At 41.7% G+C, this 19,066-nt stretch overlaps 1 protein-coding gene across 1 annotated transcript; it reads right to left on the bottom strand.

Moving 5' to 3' along the window:
• Positions 1-6,572: 6,572 nt before the first annotated feature.
• Positions 6,573-18,608, bottom strand: LOC132866277 (cytolytic toxin-alpha-like). The gene is made up of 12 exons (XM_060898966.1): positions 18,562-18,608; positions 18,280-18,372; positions 11,701-13,457; positions 11,340-11,459; positions 10,978-11,066; positions 10,612-10,813; positions 10,406-10,519; positions 10,194-10,295; positions 9,967-10,055; positions 9,645-9,840; positions 9,453-9,563; positions 6,573-7,432 (listed from the first exon to the last, which is right to left on the bottom strand). The coding sequence occupies exons 2-12, from the start codon at positions 18,368-18,370 to the stop codon at positions 7,388-7,390; spliced, it is 2,916 nt and encodes a 971-aa protein (XP_060754949.1). The 5' UTR covers positions 18,371-18,372; positions 18,562-18,608; the 3' UTR covers positions 6,573-7,387.
• Positions 18,609-19,066: the final 458 nt, after the last annotated feature.

Raw genomic sequence — 19,066 nt, 5'->3', positions numbered from 1 at the left:
GCGGAGTCAGGGAAGGTAAGTGGCAGAATCACTGCACCTGATGTTGATTAACATGTGTTTGTGTGTCTTCCCCAGTGACCACGCCCTATTTAAGGAGAGAGCGAGAGCAGAGGAGGAGCTCTCTCTCCAACCAAACACCTGATGTGTGTGTGCGTGTCTGTGTGTGTATGAGAGACCATTAGAAAATGTCAAAATAAACAAAGAGTTATGAAACTCAGTTCTGGCCTGCCGTCTTCTGTGCTCCTCCCACTCCTACAAACTGCCACACTCATCATTAACGATACCAGTCCACAGCAATACCCCTCCTCTACCTTGCTGGTGCCTCACTCAAACTGATACTCCACCCAACCATTAGTGAAACACCTACAGGCCTACCCATCGGGTCCATCAAGAGTCACTCTCATTTCATCTATCCATAAAATCTTTGAAAAATCAGTATTCAGGTATTTCTTGGCCCAGTCAAGATCCTTCAACTTGTGAGTCTTATTCAGTGGTGGTTGTGTTTCAGCCTTCCTTACCTTAGTCATGTCTCTAAGCACTTGACACCTTGTACTTCTAGACACTACTGGAAAGTTGCAGTTCTGAAATATAGTGGCACTGGAAGATAATGAGTTCCTGGCAACCTCACATTTTATTCTTCTGCCCCTCGGACCTGCTTGATCCATCCTGGTGCCCTGTGTCTGGTCGGAGTTTTATCGCCCCACTCCTGTGAAGGACGGCCCCATGAGGACAGTTGAGGGTTATACCTGTTAAAACTGTTAATATTATAGTCAGGCTGTCTGTTGTTGCCCAAATGAGGATGGGTTCCCTTTTGAGTCTGGTTCCTCTCGAGGTTTCTTCCTCATGTCGTCTGAGGGAGTTTTTCCTTGCCACCGTCGCCACAGGCTTGCTCATTGGGGATAGATTAGGGATAAAATTAGCTCATGTTTTAAGTCGTTCAAATTCTGTAAAGCTGCTTTGCGACAATGTTTATTGTTAAAAGCGCTGTACAAATAAACTTGATTTGATTTGATTTTGATTCTTCTGAAGACTTTTGCAGTCAACTTCATTCTCAACATGTTTTTTTTGTGAACCTGTTGAGTATTCATAACAAAGGGTTTGATTGTCCAGTTGTCACGCCTCAATAGTTTTGCAATTTGCAGTGTGCTGCATCCTTCTGATAAGCATTATACAAGTTTTGACATTACAGTCTCAGTTAAATCTCTTTTTTGGCCAATTTTCCTGTGGCAGAGAAGCTGCCTAATAATTATGCACACCTTATATAGGGTGTAAATCACTTTAAGCCACACTCTCCCTCATTAAACAATTAAACTTTAACCTGAAAATAATTATACCCTGTTATTATCATATCCATACATCCATACATCTGATGCCATGACATCAGTAATGCTGACCAGATGATTATTGTTCACAAAAGGCATTTTTAGGAATCTGTCATTCAGAAATATGAGCATTATTAATACACAACTTGTACTACACTTTAGCATAGTAGTGCACCGTGAAAACTGTATCAACTAGCTGGATCAGATAGCAGGGGAGGAGACCTGGTAGGCCCAAACATGTAGTGAGGGTATGCTGGGAACGTCTGGCAGAGGCTCTCGTCCATTGGATCTTCAGCTGCCACCTCCGGCAGAGCTTCAACTGCCTACCAGGGGAGGATGGGGACATTGAGTTTGAGTGGACCATGTTCCATACCTCCACTGCTGAGATGGCTGTGCAGAGCTGTGGCTGCAAGGTTGTTGGTGCCTGTCATGGCAGTAATCCCAAAACCCGGTGGTAGATGCCTGCAGTGAGGGGAGCCGTCAAGCTGAAGGAGTCCTATCAGGCTTGGTTAGCCTGTGGGTTTCCAGAGGCACCTGACAGATACCGTCAGACCAAGCAGAACGCAGCTCTGGCGGTCGCTGAAGCAAAAACTCGGGTGTGGGAAGAGTTCAGTGAGACCATGGAAAGCAACTTTCAGTCAGTCTTGAAGGGATTCTGGCAAACCATCCGGTGGCTCAGGAAGGGGAAGCAGTGCTCTGTCCTGACTGTTTACAGTGGGGATGGAGTGCTGTTGACCTCAACTGGGGACATCATCCGGTGGTGGAAAGAATACTTCGAAGATCTCCTCAATCCCACCTTCATGTCATCCGAGGAGGACACAGAGTCTGAGGGTGCTTGGGAGGACTCACCCATCATAGGGGCTGAGGTTGCCGAGGTGGTTAAAAAGCTCCTTGGTGGCCGGGCTCTGGGGATGGATGAGATTCATCCTGAGTTCCTGAAGGTGCTGGATGTTGTTGGGCTGTCTTAGCTGACACACCTCTTCAACACTGCACGGAGGTTGGGGACAGTGCATCTGGATTGGCAGACTGGGGTGGTGGTCCCCCTTTTTAAAAAGGGGGACCAAAAAGTGTGTTCCAATTATAGGGGATCACACTTCTCAGCTTCCCCAGGAAAGTCTATACTGGGGTGCTGGAGAGGAGAGTCCAGGTGATAGTTGAACCTCAGATTCAGGAAGAACAATACGGTTTTCATCCTGGTTGTGGAACACTGGACCAGCTCTTTACCCTTGCAAGGGTACTGGAGGGTGCATGGGAGTTTGCCCAACTGATCTATATGTGTTTTGTGGACCTGGAGAAGGCTTACAACTGTGTCCATCAGGGTGCCCTGTGGGGGGTGCTTCGGGAGTATGGGGTTCAGGGCCCACTGCTGTGGGTCATTCGGACCCTGTATGACCAGAGCAGGAGTTTGGTTCGCATTGCCGGCAGTAAGTCAGACTTGTTTCCAGTGCATGTGGGACTCCGCCAGGGCTGCCCTTTGTCACCAGTTCTGTCATAACTTTTATGGACAGAATTTCTAGGTGCAGCCAAGGGGCGGAGGGTGTCTGGTTTGGTGGCATCAGGATCGCGTCTCTGCTTTTTGTGGATGATGTAGTTCTGTTGGCTTCATCAATCTGTGACCTACAGCATGCGCTGAGATGGTTTGCAGCCAAGTGTGAAGCGGATGGGATGAGGATCAGCACCACAAAGTCCATGGCCATGGTGCTCAGCCGGAAACGGGTGGAGTGCCTACTTCGAGTCAGGGGCGAGTTGGTACCTCAAGTGGAGGAGTTTAAAGGAACAGTCCACCGTACTTCCATAATGAAATATGCTCTTATCTGAATTGAGACGAGCTGCTCCGTACCTCTCCGAGCTTTGCGCGACCTCCCAGTCAGTCAGATGTAGTCAGACGTGCTGTCACTCCTGTGAGCAATGTAGCTAGGCTCAGCATGGCCAATGGTATTTTTTGGGGCTGTAGTTAGATGCGACCAAACTCTTCCGCATTTTTCCTGTTTACATAGGTTTATATGACCAGTGATATGAAACAAGTTCAGTTACACAAATTGAAACGTAGCGATTTTCTATGCTATGGAAAGTCCGCACTATAATGACAGGCGTACTAACACCTTCTGCGCGCTTCGACAGCGCATTGATATCTGAGCTCCGTATCAATGCGCTGCCGAAGCGCGCAGAAGGTGTTAGTACGCCTGTCATTATAGTGCGGACTTTCCATAGCATAGAAAATCGCTACATTTCAATTTGTGTAACTGAACTTGTTTCATATCACTGGTCATATAAACCTATGTAAACAGGAAAAATGCGGAAGAGTTTGGTCGCATCTAACTACAGCCCGAAAAAATACCATTGGCCATACTGAGCCTAGCTTTATTGCTAACAGGAGTGACAGCACGTCTGACTGCGTCTGACTGACTAGGAGGTCGCGCAAAGCTCGGAGAGGTACGGAGCAGCTCGTCTCAATTCAGATAAGAGCATATTTCATTATGGAAGTACGGTGGACTGTTCCTTTAAGTATCTCAGGGTCTTGTTCACGAGTGAGGGTAGAGGGGAGCAGGAGTTGGACAGACAGATTGGGGCAGCATCAGCAGTGATGCGGATGCTAAACTTGTCTGTTGTGGTGAAGAGAGAGCTGAGCCAAAAGGCAAAGCTCTCAATTTACTGGTCCATCTACATTCCCACCCTCACCTATGGTCACAAGCTGTGGGTAGTGACCAAAAGAATGAGATTGTGGATACAAGCGGTCAAACTGAGTTTTCTCCACAGGGTGGCTGGGCTCTCCCTTAAAGACAGGGTGAGAAGCTTGGTCATTTTGGAGAGACTCAGAGTAGAACCGCTGCTCCTCCACATCGAAAGGAGTCAGTTGAGGTGATTCAGGCACCTTGTTAGGATGCCCCCTGGATGCCTCCCAGGGGAGGTTCTCTGGGCATGCCCCACCAGGAGGAGACCCCGGGTCAGAGCCAGGATTCATTACAGCTCTCAGCTGACCTGGGAACACCTTGGTATTTCCCCAGAAGAGTTGGTGGAAATGCCTGGGGAGAGGGAAGTCTGGGCTGCTCTGCTTAGGCTGCTACCCCCGAGACCCGGACCTGGATTAGCGGCAGAAAATGGATGGGTGGATGGACAGATAACATGATTATAAATCACTTGCTTCTGTAAATGTGTTCTATATAGTCACAAAGTATAATTGTGTAACCAGAAAATTCATTGTAGTTTTGAAGTCTATTTTGATAAAGTTATCAACTGTTTCTTGATGAAGACTTGAGTGAAAGACTGTTCATAACAAATGCAGTCCTAAAGTTATCATGGCATGTGTAGTCCTAAACCACTGTAGCAAAACTGTAAGTGTCCTGAGCCATCTTCTAAGTGTATCTTTTGATTGTCCATATGAGGCCATCTTCCACAGGACCAATGTGATGAGAATCTCAGGTAGGCCAGTAGGGCATCAGGATGGATCAGGCAGTTCCAAAGAGCAGGAGAGACCAGCATCACTGGTATCTCAGGATTGATGTGTAACTTGACAGACCTAATGTTACCTAATGGTTAAGAACAGTGTACATTTTGTGCTGAGCGCAACCAGGGACTCCAGCAAGACTAACTATGCCAGCATAACTAAAAGTGAGGGCCAGAAGGTAACACGGACATGAGGGAGCCCTGGGACATAAAGCAGCCAGCCACTCCACCATCAACAAACCTGACTGAACATGTGAGAGTGGGGGTTGGGGTGGGGGGCAGCATATATACATCCCAGTTTACCAAAACACCCTATGCCTAAGCACCCTCTAGATCTACTCCTTTACCTAATAAAAAGCTAAGAACAAAAGGCTTGACTCAACAAATGTGTTTTCAGCCTAGACTTAAACATTGAGACTGTGTTCGAGTCCTGAGCGTTACTTGGAAGGCTGTTCCATAACTGTGGGGCTTTGTAAGAAAAGGCTCTGCCCCCTGATGTCATCTTCACTATTTGAGGTACCAACAGATAGCCTGCACCTTTTGATATAGGTAAGTGTGGTGGGTCATAAAGGACCAGAAGTTCACTCAGGTACTGTGGCACAAGAACATTCAGTGCTTTACAGGTCACTAGTAGTATTTTATAATCAATGCAAAATTTGATTGGAAGCCAATTAGTGTGGATAAGGTAGGGGTGATGTGGTCATATCTTCATAATTCTAGTAAGGACTCTTGCTGTTGCATTTTGGACTAACATTTTGTGTATGCACCGAACATCCAGACAGTAAGGCTTTACAATAATCCAACCTAGAGGTAACAAAAGCATGAACTACTTTTTCTGCATTGTGTAGACATTATACTTCTTATCTTAACAATATTTCTGAGATGAAAGAAGGCTATCCTCTTAATATTATCTACAAGAGTTTCAAATGAACGACTGGAGTCAGTGATCACACTACTTTTTGTGTTATGTTGAGAACAGACAAAAAAAAATCCTGCATGCGCGCACACACACACACACACACACACACACACACACACACACACACACACACGAGTCCTGAATCTATATACATACCAGGGTTTGCACCAAAATCTAATCAATTGTTCCATGGCCCATGGCTCACTTTTCCTCAAAATTTTATCAAAATCTGTTCACTACTTTTTGAGTTACACTTGGAAAATGTAACAAAGAAGCAAGCAAACAAACAAACAAACAAAGGTGAAAACATAATCTCCTCCAACAAAGTTGGTGGAGGTAATAACTGTGATAGAAATCTAGGATATATTATTTTCTGGTTGTGACTTGGTTCATGTACAGATGTGATCAAGATCACCTTTTAGTTCATTTACGCTCAATATATTATGAGAGAAGTCACATCAGGTTTAATATGTTATCATTATGCCTTTGGGCGGCACGGTGGTGTAGTGGTTAGCGCTGTCGCCTCACAGCAAGAAGGTCCTGGGTTCGAGCCCCGGGGCCGGCGAGGGCCTTTCTGTGTGGAGTTTGCATGTTCTCCCCGTGTCCGCGTGGGTTTCCTCCGGGTGCTCCGGTTTCCCCCACAGTCCAAAGACATGCAGGTTAGGTTAACTGGTGACTCTAAATTGACCGTAGGTGTGAGTGTGAATGGTTGTCTGTGTCTATGTGTCAGCCCTGTGATGACCTGGCGACTTGTCCAGGGTGTACCCCGCCTTTCGCCCGTAGTCAGCTGGGATAGGCTCCAGCTTGCCTGCGACCCTGTAGAAGGATAAAGCGGCTAGAGATAATGAGATGAGATGAAAACCAAAGTTCAGACAATGCATCAAACCTTCGTGTTATGAGTATTTATTCGGTGATTATGAGCAGTATGTTGTTAAGATGCTTTAAGCAAGAAGTTTTCCAATTCATTACAACAACAAAACATGGAATCATACTATAATTTGTTTGGCCAATACAATTATGTTTGATAATATTTCACTTCAAGCATTTTTTTCTTTTAGAATTGAGCAAGGAGTGCGCTCTACAGGTCCAAAATCGTATTACAACAGTATTTAAGGTGGAACGGAAACAGAAAAGTTAAGAAGTTAAGAAATAGTAAAGTAAAGAAAGAGCAAATAAGAACTTAACTTCAACCTTATTTTCTGGAATGAGGTATGAAGGGATCAGCAAAAAAAAAAAAATTCAGCATGAAATTTTGGAAATTTCTGCCAGACTCACACATTTTGTGATGGATGATGTTTCAATCAGGTTTTATTTTTCTTTCAGAATCATGGGAAATTTTGTGAACTCTAGATTTCTTAAAATAGCCAATTAACAGACCATTTTTACACTGGATCTTTATCTAAAACCTGGGGAAATGGATTTGTTTAAAATCCACTGCAGTCATTTCTGCTGAAAAGGTGTCTCTATATATGTAGACTAATGTAAATCAGCAGTATTATTTATATTAAACAGTACAATAAAACTGTAAAACTAGCACAGAATGTATCGTGTGTTAATTTTTAACAGTAAAAAGCAATAAAACCTCATAAGAAAGACAAATCATATCCATGATCTGTCCATGAATTCTGATATACTTGAGAACAGAGCAAAAGAAAATAATCTCTTAAAATGTAGTCAATGCTTCAGTGGTGTTTTGCAGTCCTCAAATGTTGGCAGGCACAGTGGCTTTCAGAGTAGCATTATTTACCTGGCAGAAAAAAGAAACATCTCTTTACTTTCCTGTTTGGCAAAAGAACTGAAATGCAAATTCATTTGTGACATAAATATAAAGTGTCATAATTTAGTTGTGCACTTTTTTAAAAAAATAGTGACTGATTTGATTTTATTCAGGTTTTATTTTGAGTATCATGTTCTTATAACAGATGAGTGTCAGCCACCAATTGTGCAAGTTCTCCCACTTAAAAAGATGAGAGAGGCCTGTAATTTTCATCATAGGTACACTTCAACTATGAGAGACAGAATGAGGGGGGAAAGAATCCAGGAAATCACATGGTAGGATTTTTAATGAATTAATTGGTAAATTCCTCGGTAAAATAAGTATTTGGTCACCTACAAACAAGCAAGATTTCTGGCTCTCACAGATCTGTAACAACTTCTTTAAGAGGCTCCTCTGTCCTCCACTCGTTACCTGTATTAATGGCACCTGTTTGAACTCGTTATCAGTATAAAAGACACCTGTCCACAACCTCAGTCACACTCCAAACTTCACTATGGCCAAGACCAAAGAGCTGTCAAAGGACACCAGGAACAAAATTGTAGACCTGCACCAGGCTGGGAAGACTGAATCTGCAATAGGTAAGCAGCTTGGTGTGAAGAAATCAACTGTGGGAGCAATTATTAGAAAATGGAAGACATACAAGACCACTGATAATCTCCCTCAATCTGGGGCTCCACGCAAGATCTCACCCCGTGGGGTCAAAATGATCACAAGAATGGTGAGCAAAAATCCCAGAACCACACGGGGGGACCTAGTGAATGACCTGCAGAGAGCTGGGACCAAAGTAACAAAGGCTACCATCAGTAACACACTACGCCGCCAGGGACTCAAATCCTGCAGTGCCAGACGTGTCCCCCTGCTTAAGCCAGTACATGTCCAGGCCTGTCTGAAGTTTGCTAGAGAGCATTTGGATGATCCAGAAGAGGATTGGGAGAATGTCATATGGTCCGATGAAACCAAAATAGAACTTTTTGGTAAAAACTCAACTTGTCGTGTTTGGAGGAGAAAGAACGCTGAGTTGCATCCAAAGAACACCATACCTACTGTGAAGTATGGGGGTGGAAACATCATGCTTTAGGGCTGTTTTTCTGCAAAGGGACCAGGACGACTGATCCGTGTAAAGGAAAGAATGAATGGGGCCATGTATTGTGAGGTTTTGAGTGAAAACCTCCTTCCATCAGCAAGGGCATTGAAGATGAAATGTGGCTGGGTCTTTCAGCATGACAATGATCCCAAACACACTGCCCGGGCAATGAAGGAGCGGCTTCGTAAGAAGCATTTCAAGGTCCTGGAGTGGCCTAGCCAGTCTCCAGATCTCAACCCCACAGAAAATCTTTGGAGGGAGTTGAAAGTCCGTGTTGCCCAGCGACAGCCCCAAAACATCACTGCTCTAGAGGAGATCTGCATGGAGGAATGGGCCAAAATACCAGCAACAGTGTGTGAAAACCTTGTGGAGACTTACAGAAAATGTTTGACCTCTGTCATTGCCAACAAAGGGTATATAACAAAGTATTGAGATGAACTTTTATTATTGACCAAATACTTATTTTCCACCATAATTTGCAAATAAATTCTTTAAAAATCAGACAATGTGATTTTCTGGATTTTTTTTTTCTCATTTTGTCTCTCATAGTTGAGGTATACCTACGGTATGATGAAAATTACAGGCCTCTCTCATCTTTTTAAGGGGGAGAACTTGCACAATTGGTGACTGACTAAATATTTTTTTGCCCCACTGTACAAAAGACCAACAGTGCATATACAGTATGTGGAATAAATACAGTAAGAAACTAGTCTAAGACTACATTCACACAGCAGGCAAAAGTGGTCCATATCCCATATCTTTTCTTCAAATGCAATACAGATTTGTTACTTGTATGGCTGTGTGAACAGCAAAAAACACATGGAATTATTATTATTATTATTATTATTATTATTATTATTATTAACACAAATTTTTTTCAATGATTATTATCTCAAAATGACTTACTTCAATAACCGCAAACTTGTTAATGAAGACCGCACTCAAGTAAATTGAATTCACTTTCTCCGGTGGTATACGGTGTTGGAACGTGTAGAGACCCAGGCCATTCACTACCACCTGAACAAATAAAATATAATCTTCATTAATCCATTTGCTTAAAGTCTTGACCCGCTCATTTCATTTTCCATAAGATCACACCTCATAGCCTTCGGATTTAATAACGATGAACATATCAAAGGCTCCTCCTTTGACAAGTGGGTTACTTTGAATATATTCTTCCTTTTGCCACACCCCATTCTCACAGGTGTTCAGAACGAGTTTGTTCGGGCAGCTGCTGATGTGTAGAGCAATGTCATAACCAAACCTCGGTCCAGTCTGCAAATTTAGTGAAATGCTGCAAGAAAGTATTGTAACATTTTAGTGACTGCACCAGATTGTACTGAAAACATTTTGAAGTAATTCATTACATATTGGTTTTGGTTGTTCAAACTGTCATGCAATGAAAATACAGTTAGCATACTTATCACCATCTGAAGGAAAAACCCCTTGGAAGAACAAAGCCACACCAGGTCTCAAGGCTGCTGGGATTTTGCCAGAATAGACTTTTTGCTGTTGTGGTCATAAGCATTGTTGTTTTATTCCATGATAAACCTCCATTATTGTAACTGTATTATCATTAACATGCTAATGTTACATTAATTCAGTCTTTTTTTTAATTACATGAAACTTTATTTATAAGTTACTCACAGGGCTGCAGACTGGATGTGGCACATCAGACTGAATGTTAGAATACTTTGTGCGTGAGACACCAGGATTTAGTTCCTTAGCAAAGGTAGATGCGTTCCAGTTCTGGAGAGAGCAGGCATGTTAAAAATGTTTATGATACTGAAGCTTATGAAAGGTTCTGAAAAGAAAAACACACACATAACTGAAGGGCTCGAGTATACAGTATCACTTACTGGAACAGTACCAAAGATGTTTAGGGTGAAGTCTCCATAAGTGCCAACTCTAGTCACGTTTTTCAGTGGCATGCGGTGTTTGAACAGGTAATACTTCTTCCCATTTATATATGCCTGGAAAAATACAGATACGTCATTCTTATAAACATATTTACATTATTATTATTTACATTGTGTGAGTCCACTTACTATTTTAACCTTCATACCTCATAGCCTTCTGGTTTGATCACAAAAAAAACATCAAAGGATGATCCTTTAGAAAGGGGACACTCTGGTACGCGCTCTACGCTATCCCAGCTGTCATTCTTGTAGGTGTTATAGGCCAAATAGTTCTCAGCAATGTGAAAGAACATGTGAAAAACGACATTGCGACCTTCCTTTGTTGGAGCTATAAGATTTAGTTCAAACCTGTGTACAGAATGAAAACTTCATATTAAACTCAAATTCATACAAAATGCATAACATTCTGGCAAAATTCTGAGAAAAGCCAGATGTGATCTTATACTTTTATTAGATCAGTGTTTCCATTACTGAAAATTGTATGTTGTGTGGTCAATTACATGAATACATACAATTTTCCTGTAGACAAAACAACCCCTTGGAAGTACACAGCCATTCCAGTGTTCAACTCTATAGGAATTGGGCCTTTGTAATGCATTCCCTGTAGTGGATAGTATAAGCATGTAGTATACATCAAATTGTCATCCAAGTTTTTTTTTTTTTTAATATCTCAACCAAACAATACCAAATTAACTGAGGCAACATAATTTCTATAAATTCTGCTTTCCAGATTCAATAAAGTGCAGTCAACAATTCAATTTCAAAGTTTCATAGATTTTGTTTGTTAAAATCTAAAATTCACTTGTAAAACTCAGTCCTCCTTGAACAGTGTTTATAATGAATTTGGGATTGATTTTGAACTGTTGCCACTTACAGGATTCTCGACAATATTTGTAACCTCTGATTTGATAGTAGAGGCAGACCATCGTGACATGCCCTTTCTGGTCATTAATTTAGTCCTTAGATTATTCCAGAGGGAAGGCATGGAGAGGTCCTGTGAGAAATAAAATTATGTGCTACATAAATAAATGAAGATATATGTTTCCATATTACTGACAAGCATAACTATTAATCATTTGATTGATTCTTATATCTAAAATTAATTAATTAATTAAAATATGAGATTCTATAAATTTACCAAAGGCTACATTTTTGATCAAATTCTCCATGTCGCTATAAACCCATATGAATGCATGAACAGGAATAATTAGAAATCTGATAAATTCTTAACTGACCCATGGATCCACTGTGAAATCAAGCTTTCTGCTCAAGATGAAGGGGACAATGTCGCTGGCTTCACTCATGCCCACATCACTAACAGCTCTGTATCGGACCCAGTATTTGTCTGCTGGCTTTAGTCCAGTCAGTGTGAAGCTGGGTTGTGCATCTGAAGTTTTGGTGATGATCCATGGCTCACAATCAGCTGAATCAGTTGGTGGTGTCATCCTGTATTCAACTCTAAAATGAACTGTCTCTCCGGTTGGAGATTTTGAAAGCTTCAGGATCACTTTCCCACCACTGGTCTCCACTACGGGTAGAGAAGGTTTGGATACAGGCTGGAACTTAGGGTTTTTCAGAAGGCCATACTGATAAAGTCGGATGGAGGTTCCTGGATTGCTGGAGTCAGGGATGGAGGCAATTATGAACTTCTTTCTCATCTCATTTTTATTGACATCTGAAAAACTTGTAAAGAGAGAAAGATTCTGCCTTGCTCTTTCAGAAATGTCAGGAGAAGCGAACCAAGGCTGAAATGCTTGGAGGGAGAAAGTGTCTGCATCTTTTGACCCCAAATTCACAAACCCTTCGGAATCCACAAAGTCTTGTAAAGCTGATAGGTAGGAGTCTTCATTCTTTAGAGATGTAAATGTCAAGCAAACCACCGCATCAACATCAGGATCAAAGAGCATGGAAGTCAATGATCCTGCTGATGTCACAACTCTCATATTCTTCAGCCCACTGGTATAAGAATTCAAAATATGTAATTCAGTCATAATGTTGTCCAGCCATTTGTTCATGTTGCTAGCTGTGAAGGGTGATGAGTAATGCTTGTTTAGGATGTCTCCCAGTGCCTTGTTCTCCAGTTCCCCACTCCGAATGTCTGGTAAAATGCTGACCAGTGCCTTCTGGAATGATATCTTATAAAAATTGAGCAATTCCTGAAACTGTAGCATCCTGTCTTTTATGTCAGGGAACTCATATGTTATTGGGGTTTTCATCAAATCATTGCATCTTCTCTCCACTTCATTGAGTTCCTCCAATAAATTTTCGGTTTTAGACACCAGGCTCATGCTGATTTCTCTCACCAACTGAGCAGCCTTATTATCCAAAAGTGTGAGAGGATATAGCCATACAGTCACTGGTACACCTTTGCTGCCTCTTTCTCTCAGCAGCCTGGGCAACCTCTGGCATGCCCTCAGAGCCTCGCTGTATGTGGTGGGGTTTTCCTCAAGCTCATAGTCACCATAAAAGGTGACGTTCAAATTCTCACTTAGTTTATTTTCCTCGTCATTCATCTGTAGGGACGCTTGCCCCTCTATCGAAATGGTTGGGATCTTCTTGACCACTGCATGAAGGTTTCCTTCAATAGCCTGTTTGCTCTCATTTTCTGATCTTATATAATCAAACACCATGAAAGCAGACGCTCCATACAATACAGCTGTAACTACATGAGTGGCTGTTTTCTGTTCAAATACTTGTGGATAGGCGATATTGCCAAGCTCCTTCATAGTGAGTTGTTCAAATTTTGTTGTCTGGCTGTACTGCATAGTAACTCTGCTCTGATGTATTGAGGATTTGGTATCAGTCATATACCTGGCTGATCCTCCAACCTCCACCAAACCACCGAAGAAACTAGCTTTAAGGGAAGCGCTCACATCTAGGAGGTTGGCCTTTTCACTGAGACTATCAGAGGCAGCAAGCCTGACATATGTTTTAGTCTGGTCATGCACATCAAGATCATTACGCAAAGCTTCCTTGTCCCATAAAGTAACACCTGAAACAAGAGAGTGATGAGAAATGATAAAAATTTTTTTGATAAGTAATAAGTCATTTTGTGATACAACTATATGCATAAATGTGATATCGCAGTGTAACATCATCTGAAACTTGACATAAGTCACATTGGATTCTGATCTTGTATTGTGCAGTGTAAAGTCCTAGTGACAGTTTAGTTAAATATTGAATATGACTCCCTCACAATAACCACTGGAGTAATTTTGTTTTACAGTTGTTTAATAATGTGCTAGTTTTAGCAGTGATGATTTTCCATCCAGATTTGATGGAGTCCAATGCATCTATTATCTGTAGCCGCTTATCCTGTTCTACAGGGTCGCAGGCAAGCTGGAGCCAGCTGACTATGGGCGAGAGGTGGAGTACACCCTGGACAAGTCGGCAGATTATCGCAGGGCTGACACAGAGAGACAAACAACCATTCACACTTGCATTCACACCTACGGTCAATTTAGAGCCACCAGTTAGCCTAACCTGCATGCCTTTGGACTGTGGGGGAAACCGGTGTACCCGGAGGAAACCCACGCAGACACGGGGAGAACATGCAAACTCCACACAGAAAGGCCCTCACTGGCCGCTGCGCTCGAACCCAGGACCATCTTGCTGTGAGGCGACAGTGCTAACCACTACACCACCGTGCCACCCGATTTGATGGAGTCTTGAGTCATATTTGAGTTGGACTAGGTTTACATGGGCAAGTGGGGTAATTACTGGTGTCAAATCCATCACGTGAAAACTTTTCCATACTGTTATTAACTAGGTCATGTGACCTACTATTGATCAGCACAACTGATGTAATCATGCATACTACATCAAGTGCTTATCATAAAGGCCAAAGCAATCAATTTGTATTAATATGAAGTGTATGTCATGTGCATTGAATTTTAACGTGACAACCACTGGCGGCTTGTTAATGGGGCGATTTGGGTGACGCACTCCCAAACAGGGAGGGAGATTTTTTTTTTATCTACTCCTACTACCAACAGTAATGTCATTGTCCAATCAGGCTAAGGTCGCGCCTGGTGTAGCCACGCCCTTTTGGGGCGATTTCTGTCAGGTTCAGATTTGCCCCAAAATCTCCCATTGACACTAATGGTACGTACGTTTTTTTTCGAAAATCATGCTCCCAATGCATTTTCTATTAGGTTTTATGTGCGCGCACAAGCAGCGTGCTTACGTCATACGCCTGTTGCGCCGCGCAAGTGTTGCCAGATTGGTTTTAAGTGCATTTTGGCGGGTTTTGAACATAATTTTGGGCTGGAAAACGCAACTTGCGCGGGAAATGTGTGGACATTCTATGAAGATGGCGGCGAGTGTTGAGTGCAACAATACGATAGCGTCTCTGAAAGAAGTTCCCTTTAGTCGTCGTACCAATGAGGAGAAAACGGCAATCAAACAGCTAGGACCTCCTAGACCGAATTTAAACATCAAGCAAGTGTCTACGAAGGGGGAGAAAACCTACTCAAGAGGTTTTAACAAGAACTGGTACCACCGGAAAACTTGGCTAGCTGGCTGTGATGTAGTCAATGCTCTTTTTTGCTACCCTTGCGTTCTCTTCCACCCTGGAAGTAGCACAGCAGACGGTACAGTGATATCTGATATTTGAATTTACTAGGCAAAAGTTGTTTGTGTGTGTGTGTATGTGTGTTACCAATGGCAGTTTAACATTGCCATGTTTTTGTTTTACCAATGGCAGTTTAACATTGCCATGCTTGGAATATTTCAGTAGCCTCAAGTTCTCTCTGACTTGGTGTAAATTAAGCATATTTTCAGTTTTTATATATTGTACAGTATATGTGTTCATTGGAGCCAGCAGCACCTTACCTTTTTTCCAACTTGTTAAGCCAAGTTGCACTGACTACAAAACCTTGTGTAACCTTATGTGTATATAGCTAAATAACTAAAGCCTTTTGTGTTCATTGACATGCTTGTAATACTTTAAATTTCCTTTTAAGGCATGGCTTTCTGGAGGAATTCTTGGGAAAAAAACTGCAGAATTTATTTAGAATTATTATTTGTTGTTAAAATGGTGCAATTCCATATAAAAAAACACATAATTAAGCTGCACATGTTTGTTTGATGGTTATGCTTTTCATCTTTTTCAAAACTTAAATAAACACTTGTTTTGGATTTATATCCTGCCACTTTAATTGCATTCTTTAGAATTGAAGAAATTAGAATATGTTTATAATTAAGAATTTGTGTCTACTTATTATAGAATACTGGAATAATATGAGAAAATAAATGAGTAATGTAATATTAATTGATTGTGATGTTTTGCTTTGAAGGCTTCACAATGAATCTTCCTTAGTTTTAGCCTGGCAAGCCAGACTAAATGTGAATATTTGCCACTCGTAGGCAAAAATATTTTTGGCTGCTAGGCGGGTGGGTCTAGTTTACTGGGCTATCTTAGTTTGCCACCTTTAACTTGTTCAGTGTTGCCACCTAGTGGAGAGAAGAGATATTGTCTATATTGATATCTGAATTTACCAGGCAAAAACATCACACACACATCACATTATCTCTAGCCGCTTTATCCTTCTACAGGGTCGCAGGCAAGCTGGAGCCTATCCCAGCTGACTACGGGCGAAAGGCAGGGTACACCCTGGACAAGTCGCCAGGTCATCACAGGGCTGACACATAGACACAGACAACCATTCACACTCACACCTACGGTCAATTTAGAGACACCAGTTAACCTAACCTGCATGTCTTTGGACTGTGGGGGAAACCGGAGCACCCGGAGGAAACCCACGCGGACACGGGGAGAACATGCAAACTCCGCACAGAAAGGCCCTCGCCGGCCCCGGGGCTCGAACCCAGGACCTTCTTGCTGTGAGGCGACAGCGCTAACCACTACACCACCGTGCCGCCCCCAGGCAAAAACAAGTTCGGCCAATTGATTTGCTACCTAGGTCAATTTACTTCAGTCCTGTGGACATTTACGGTCCGTGTAGACATAACGGGGGAAAATTGCCCCCCCTGAAAAAAAATTCAGGAGCCGCCACTAGTGACAACCATCTCTCGTTGCATTTATCTTGTAAATACTCCCACCTCTGTGTTTATACAGAGGTTAATTTTCCTTGTTCAATTCGATCACAATTACTATAGACAGCTATAGACATGGCAACATTATTTAATAACCCTTACATTAAAAAATAGTTCTTAAATGTATAATTATGTTAGTTTGTCCATTTTTTAAATTACTTTTGCCTGTGAAAATGGAGGGTCCTTGGACAAAACATTGGCTGTAATTCCTCAACAATTAATTCCATATTTTTGTTAAACTCTAAGAAATAAGGCTTTAAGTCTACACTTCACTTACATTTTGACTGCTTCATTTCAAATCTACTGTGGTGGTGTACAGAGGCAAAATTACAAAAATTGTATCACCCCCCCAAACTCTTACGGACTTGACTATCTATATTAGCTCCATATACACAGATTATCTTTGTATCTCAGTCATAATAGTGATCCATTGATATTCAAATATGCATGCTGATAGGAGCATAACTGTCTCTTATCAAACACATTACCTGCATTTGCATGAAAGCAGGACATTTATACGGGGCGGCACGGTGGTGTAGTGGTTAGCATTGTCGCCTCACAGCAAGATCGTCCTGGGTTCGAGTCCAGTGGCCAACAGGGGCCTTTCTATGTGGAGTTTGCATGTTCTCCCCGTGTCTGCGTGGGTTTCCTCCGGGTGCTCCAGTTTCCCCCACAGTCCAAAGACATGCAGGTTAGGTTAACTGGTGTCTCTAAATTGACCATAGGTGTGAATGTGAGTGTGAATGGTTGTCTGTCTATGTGTCGGCCCTGTGATGACCTGGCGACTTGTCCAGGGTGTACCCCACCTCTCGCCCATAGTCAGCTTGGATAGGCTTCAGCTTGCCCGCGACCCTGTGGGACAGGATAAGTGGCTACAGATAATGGATGGATGGATGGATGGAAGGATGTGTCTCTGTGCCTATTTAATTTCCTGTATACAGGAAATTAAAAATTAGGTCATGCTTCCCTAAAAATATTGGTACTGATGAAGTTAATTGTCAGTCCTAAATTACAATTTAATTTCCATAACACCAAAACTGTTGTGAAAGCAGTCGTGAAGTTGCTTTATTTATCTTTTCATATGTGTCATCACTGTTGATTTTCTAACAGCATTACCAGTACAACAATAAAGACTATTACACATTTTTGTTTGTTGTTTTAACTTAACTCATATCGGTAAAAGATCTCATAAAAACTCATATAAAAAATCTCATAAAAAAAGATAGAGTGAATTTTTAAAAGTATGGTCTTTGGATAAACTTGACCTTATTCATTATCAAAATGTTTACCTAGAAATGAACACATTTAAGGTGCAACTTAATATGATGGACCAACTACTAATATGACAGATGCAAGTTGCCATTACAAGTTTCCTCAACCCTTCTCCAGTGTTCAATGGTGGAATGAGATTTCTACGGTCGCTGAAACTATCATACAGCCATGATTATGTCACTAATATGAAGGAAGCATTTACTGGAATTATTTAGCCACATAAGCGACAGGCTCACTACTCAGCATCCTTGTGCTTGCGCATTTCACTTTAATGCCAACAACAACAAGAATATGGTTTTTTTTTTTCAGATTGAACTCTCAATTTTTTTATCTACACACCTACTTTTAATTGATATTGTGTGCTCATCATAAACTCCCACACATTTTCAGAAAAAGCATGAATGTGAGTAACATTGTTTTTGCTTTAGCATGGATTGTAATAAACATTACAATCTACGTAATTACACTATAAATGAGAGGTTTACCAGGAATAAAAGAATCACTGCGGCAGTCGTACAACATGCCAGGATACAGGGCCCTTCCCAGGGCTGCCATCTGAATGATTTTGGGCTCCATGGCTGTCAAGAAAAACACAGTATTATTAAGATGTATTTATGAATTATCTTTGATGAGCATCCTCCTGATGAAAGAAGCATATTTTTCTCAACATTTAAAGACAAAATTATATATATATGTACATGTAAACATAAAGATAAATAGACAGATAGATCTACTTATGTATATATACGTAAGTGAGTATATGAGACCTGTTGTTCCCAGCTGTGTTCTTCGATTCTTCTAATCTGAACCAGGTTCCTCTGAAATTTATTTTGGTTTTGGATGTATTTATAGCCCTAGTTTAAAATCATGCATAAAATCAAGGCAAATAATCTGGGCAAATGATCAAATAATGACATCTTTATCTGGCTCACTTTGTGTGACCCACCCTGTGTATCCAAATGGGCTGGTAATAATTGCTATGAAGCTTCAAGGTAAAATAAAGTTCACAGAGTACACATAAGTATCGCAGAACATGAAATGCAAAATAATCCCATCTCATGATTCTGAACATGTGCTGTTCCTGCATGCCCATACCACCTTAAGTCTGCTTTACATACAGACATATCTTCTGTCCCCTGGAGAAATTCAGTTTAAGCCAGATACATTATGGAAAATCAGTACTGTGGGAGCGACTGCTTCAGATTCAAATTCAGACAACTTTATTAGTTCCCAAGGGGGCAATTCAGTTCAAGCAGTTCCTGAACATAAAAA

Source organism: Neoarius graeffei, chromosome 18 (genome assembly GCF_027579695.1).
Source record: "Neoarius graeffei isolate fNeoGra1 chromosome 18, fNeoGra1.pri, whole genome shotgun sequence".
Classification (NCBI taxonomy): Eukaryota; Metazoa; Chordata; class Actinopteri; order Siluriformes; family Ariidae; genus Neoarius; species Neoarius graeffei.
The sequence above is the reverse complement of the archived record's forward strand: the minus strand, read 5'-3'. Positions and strand labels throughout refer to the sequence as shown.

Bases quoted from the DNA above. Each gene is read 5' to 3' on its own strand.
- LOC132866277 (XM_060898966.1), bottom strand. From the start codon at position 18,370: ATGGAGCCCAAAATCATTCAGATGGCAGCCCTGGGAAGGGCCCTGTAT. The intron at 10,814-10,977 runs GTATGTATTCAT...TTCTGTACACAG, and splicing joins GTTTTGTCTACAGGAAAATT to GTTTGAACTAAATCTTATAG. The intron at 10,520-10,611 runs GTATGAAGGTTA...GTATTTTTCCAG, and splicing joins TCAAACCAGAAGGCTATGAG to GCATATATAAATGGGAAGAA.